This window comes from Boleophthalmus pectinirostris, unplaced genomic scaffold, assembly GCF_026225935.1.
Source record: "Boleophthalmus pectinirostris isolate CB_2022bp ecotype Guang Dong unplaced genomic scaffold, ASM2622593v1 HiC_scaffold_13, whole genome shotgun sequence".
Classification (NCBI taxonomy): domain Eukaryota; kingdom Metazoa; phylum Chordata; class Actinopteri; order Gobiiformes; family Gobiidae; genus Boleophthalmus; species Boleophthalmus pectinirostris.
This window is the reverse complement of record NW_026571036.1, coordinates 3,905,807-3,911,185: the sequence shown is the minus strand read 5'-3', so window position 1 is coordinate 3,911,185 and position 5,379 is coordinate 3,905,807. Positions and strand designations below refer to the sequence as shown.

At 44.1% G+C, this 5,379-nt stretch overlaps 1 protein-coding gene across 1 annotated transcript in view; it reads left to right on the top strand.

The window, feature by feature from the left end:
• Positions 1 to 4,423, top strand: part of mrap2a (melanocortin 2 receptor accessory protein 2a) — a 72,601-nt gene extending 68,178 nt beyond the window's left edge. The window contains exon 3 of the mRNA XM_055149444.1: positions 3,526 to 4,423. Within this exon, the coding sequence (XP_055005419.1) occupies positions 3,526 to 3,982 (457 nt within the window). The 3' untranslated portion in view covers positions 3,983 to 4,423. The remainder of the gene's footprint in view (positions 1 to 3,525) is intronic.
• Positions 4,424 to 5,379: the final 956 nt, after the last annotated feature.

Sequence of the window (5,379 nt, the reverse complement as noted above, 5' to 3'; positions counted from 1 at the left end):
CATCCGCAGAGCAAACGTAGAAGATCCTAACAAACCGTGGACTCCAACAAGTTCAACAACACATCGAGACTCTTGGAGGTTTTCATCTTTTCTGCTGTGAATGGCCCAGGAGTTTACACCAAGTCATTGTGGATGTCGCCCAAGTGAATATTTGTCCAGGTAGTTGGCGATTCTGACCAGAAATTTGGTTTGGTCCACCTTTTGTCGGGGTTGAAAAGGGTGATTTGTCGTCCGTCGATGCTTATGACCAATTTCTGGTCAAATGGTCTTGGGTCCTCTGCCGTTAGAGTGGATAAATAACCGGGATCAATACCCTTTACGTGCTTTCTCGCTCCGTCCGTCATGTTGAATTAGTGTTTCTTGCCGCCGACCAAAATAATTCCCAGCATGCAACGCGCGCTTTTGTCAACAATGAAACTCGCCTATAATGGGAACTGTGTAATGACTGGAGTGTGCAGTATTTTCTGGTTTGGCCCCTGTGAGCCCAGCACTTTGGGACAATGGATGGAAATTATCCTTAGACTATGATCCGGTGTGTTTACATTCATGTTGTGTCCGGTTTGTTCATTAACATTCTCTCTCCCAATCAAATAAATAAATTCATAAAATAGCATATATATGACAAAAAAAATAATAATAGTGAACGCAGAGCTGGACTCATTCACATCTCTGGCTGAGAATAGGGCAATAAACAAACTTCCTCCAGCTAAACTCTGACAAGACTGAAGTCATAGTGTTTGGTCCACAGAAACAAAGGGACAGTGTCAGCATCACCTCCAGTCTCTCTCTCTAAAACCTTCAAATCAGGCAAGAAATCTCGGGGTAATAATGGACTCAGACTTGAACTTTAACAGCCACATCAAATCAATAACATCTGCAGCCTTTTACCATCTAAAAAACATCACAAAAATCACTGTCTTTACTGTCTAAATCAGACTTGGAGAAACTTATCCATGCGTTTGTCTCCAGTAGGTTAGATACTGTAATGTTCTGCTCACTGGTCTCTCCAAACGAGCTGTGAGACGCTGCAGAACATCCAGAACATCCAGAACATCCAGAACGAGTACGAGCACATAAGTCCTGTGCTCAGGTCTCTGCTCTGGCTCCTGTGGCTCAGAGACTTTAAAGCAGCTCTGCTTTGTACAAGTGTCTCCATGGCCGAGCACCAAAGTCCATCTGTGACATGTTAGTGTCATATGAACATCTCACACTCTGAGGAGCTCAGGGACCAACTCCTGCTGGTGCCCAGAGTCAGAACTAAACAAGGGGAGTCAGAGTTTCAGGTTCATGCAGCTAAAACCTGGAACAGTCTGAACATGTGAGACAGACTCTTCTGTGACGCTGTTTAAATCCAGACTCAAAACATTTCTGTTTAACTGTGCAAATAACTGAAAGGTTTTCATTCCGCACTCTTCTCTCCAATTTATGTCTCTCTTTTTTCATTTTAATCTTCATGATTATTTATGTTTTGATTTGTTTTTATTATGATTTTAATGTATTTCTTATTCTGTAACGCACTTTGAATTACTTTGTATGAATTGTGCTGTACAAATAAACTTGCCTTGCCTTGCTTCTGTCCATCCTGGAGACCCCCCAGCACCATCACGGGCAGGAGAGCAGCTCTGGGGACAGGCTGACCCTGACTCTACAAGTCGTTTGTACCACGCTTTTTATAATTTGATAAGTTGTTGTTATGTATTATGTTCTGCAGTATATATTATGTATTGTATTATGTAGCGTGCTGCCATAAAAAATGAATTTTCTTTGGTATAATAAAGCTCCTAATCTAATTTCATGTATCTGAGCAAAATGTGTCTTGATCCAGTACATTATATATATTGTACAAACAGCTCATAAGTCAAAGTAAGTCCACTGTGTGCTGTCTGCCTTCTCAAAGGGCGGGTCGCAAGAGATTTTTTGGGGGTCATCTTGTCACGATCTGCAGGATCTGTGACCTTATCGTCATTCTGGATCAGCATTATGTCAGAATATCTTGTCCTCAGTTGGGCCGGTGTTTCTATTTCTGTGCTTATTCCTTTTAACTACTACATATCTGTGTGAATTGGGATTTTCTGTCCTCACAAAAATGAAGACAAAGCACAGAAACAGATTGAATACTGCTCCTGATGAATCCGTGTATCATTCGTTCATTCGTTTCTATTTTCTTCATTATTTGTCTCCAAAACCAAAATGAAAAAAACAGATAATGATTTGTTTCTTCAGTTTTTCGATTTCGTGTTTAAATTAAAAATGGAAAACACGGATAATGGCTGTTTCCCGTTTCCCTGACTGAACCAGGACTGAACCAAGACTAAACCAGGACTGAACCAAGACTAAACGAGGACTGAACCAAGACTAAACGAGGACTGAACCAAGACTAATCGAGGACTGAACCAGGACTAAACGAGGACTGAACCAGGACTAAACCAAGACTAAACGAGGACTGAACCAAGACTAAACGAGGACTGAACCAGGACTAAACCAAGACTAAACGAGGACTGAACCAGGACTAAAACCAGGACTGAACCAGGACTGAACCAAGACTAAACGAGGACTGAACCAGGACTAAACCAGGACTAAACCAGGACTGAACCAGGACTAAACTGGTCTCAGTCCCAGTCTGGTCCCAGTCTCAGTCCCCGTCTCAGTCCCGGTCTCATTTATGGTCTCAGTCCCAGTTTGGTCCCGGTCTCAGTCCTGGTTTAGACCTGGTTTAGTCCTGGTTTAGTCCGGCATCTCAGTTTAAGTCACATAAACAGGAAACGGCCAGTATTTTTCCTTTATTTAGAAACAAAAAAATTGAAAAATGAAAAAACAAATTGTTATTCAAATAATGAAGAAAATTGTTGTTTTTTCATTTTCTTATTTTTGGTTTTATTTTGAAAAACTAATGAACGAATGACACACGGATCCTGATCTGCTGCTGCGCTCTTCTCAAATGTTGAAATGTTAAGGCATGTTTTGTATAATATTCTACATTTACTGTCCAAATAGGCAACTTATGGATCCTTTTATTGCTGCTTTAATGACAGTTTTTCATCGTTTTAAACTTGTTTTGTTCAGCGAGACACAATCACTCAGTCAACAATAAAATGTCCTCATTAATGTTCAATAATGCTCAAATCCACCTTTATTTTGTGACTTACGGAATAATGTCTATGAACTTGGGTCGCGAAGGTTTGTGACTTATGAGTCTCCAGAAAAAAAACTTTGGGAAACACTGCTTTAGAAGAGGTGGAAATGCAAGGAGCAGCCAGACAAGGATGAAAAAATGCATAGAACACTCGGTTGGCCGATGTCCAAAAGCTTTTTTATTAACAAAATAACGTTTCGGCAAAAAAAAAGCCTTCATCACATATTTTTCTTATGGGTCCCCAGAAAAAAAGTTTGGGACACACTGCTTTAGACCACTGAAAATCATTTAAAAAGAACTATTTCCGTTTATAAAAATCCCTTTAACTCCTTAGTTTTGTTATAGAAAACAGAAAAGCCCAAACTAAAACCATATTCTTGTCTTACCCACAGTAACCCCGACCCGGACAACTGCCCTCGGCCGGTGAACAGCGCGCTGGACGGAGTCACGGCCGAAGACGACTCGGAAAAGGCCTTCTCCCGACCTCTACTCACCGAACCCCGCTCCTACTTCCACTTCTACATCACCGAGGAGCACCAGCAGGGCAAACCCAAGCCCGAGGAGCACCCCAACAACCACGCTCCGCCTCAGGCTCCCGCGGACTGCACGGCCAACGGCGTCCACCACCACCACCACCACCACCGCGACGGCCACGAGCTGAGCCTGGTGCTGGACGAGCGCTCCAAAATGGACACGGCGGAGTGCAGCTTCGCGTCTCACTTCACCATCCCGAACTTTGTGAATCTGGAGCAGGCGTCGGCGCTGGGGGAGGACGAGCTGGCGTACGAGCCGTCGGCGACTCTGGAGAAGCAGGCGTCCGCGCAGGAGCTCCACTGTGACGCGCGTTAACTGAAAAACTGTAGATATAAACGGACGGAACTGATCGACTCTGGCTCCAGATCACCTTCTGTTGAAAAACCGTGGTCCCTCTCTCTGTAACTGCTGCTGTCGGGCTCGTCATATTGGTCTTAAAATGTTCGTACCGATGCACTCGAGTTAGTTATTTCAAACCTGCACATACAGTTCACAAAACAACGTAAGACCGTCACAGACACAAAAATGAAGGTTTCAAAAGGGGATGGATGAAGGAAAGTGCAGACATTTCCAATCCCCTCCCACATTTCATGACAAAACAAAAAAACATTCACACTGTGCTCAGAGTGTCACTCTTGTCTCTCCTCCAGGTATTGTTTCTTTTATTTTTATTAATGTATTATTATTTATTCACTTAATTTGAGATGTTCGATGTCCATTTAGTCATATACACATAAGTACTTACATACGAGCACACGTCCATATACACACGTGAATCCGTGCATCATTCGTTCATTCGTTTTTCAATATAAAACCAAAAATAAGAAAACGAAAAAACTACAGTTTTCTTCACTATTTGTCTCCAAAACCAAAATAAAAAACGGAAAACGATTCGTTTTTGTTTTTTTTCAGTTTTCAATTTTGTGTTTAAATGAAGAATGGAAAAAACGGATAATGGCCGTTTCCCGTTTACGTGACTTCCGTGACTGAGATGCCGGACTTTTGCACCGCGTACGGACTGAACCAGGACTGATCCAGAGTGGGACTGAGACCGGGACCAGAGCGGGACTGGGGCGGACTCTGAGCTTTGACTCTGAGCCTCCACGGGGTCCGAGTCCAGCTTCGAGCTCCAGTCCTGCAGTGGGCTTTGAGCCTCCGGTCTGGTCTCGGTCTTGTCTCGGTCTCAGGCCCGCTCTGGTCCCGGTCTGGTCCCGGATCTGGTCCATTTGAACCAAAAGCTCTTAGTTTGGTTTGTTTTCGTTGGTGTGAAAGCGTCAGTTGGATGCTTTGCACCACCTCGGAACCAGCCGCGGTTCTTGAGTGTGGAGGACTGGAGCAGCCCGTCCGGACCTGTAGTCCACAGAACATTCTCACTTTCCCCACACGGAACCAGCGCGGAGACGATGACACGGAACCGCTCGGACCGCTGGTCTTGGTCTCAGTTCCGCTCTGGTCCCGGTCTGGTCCCGGTCTCAGTTCCGGTCTGGTCCCGGTCTGGTCCCAGTCTCAGTTCCGCTCTGATCCCGGTCTGGTCTCGGACCTGGATCAGTCCTGGTTCAGTCCGTACGCGGTGCAAAAGTCCGGCATCTCAGTCACTGAAGTCACGTAAACGGGAAACGGTCGTTATCCCTTTTTTCCATTCTTCATTTAAACACAAAATCGAAAACTGAAAAAAATGAATCGTTTTCCATTTTTTATTTTGGTTTTGGAGA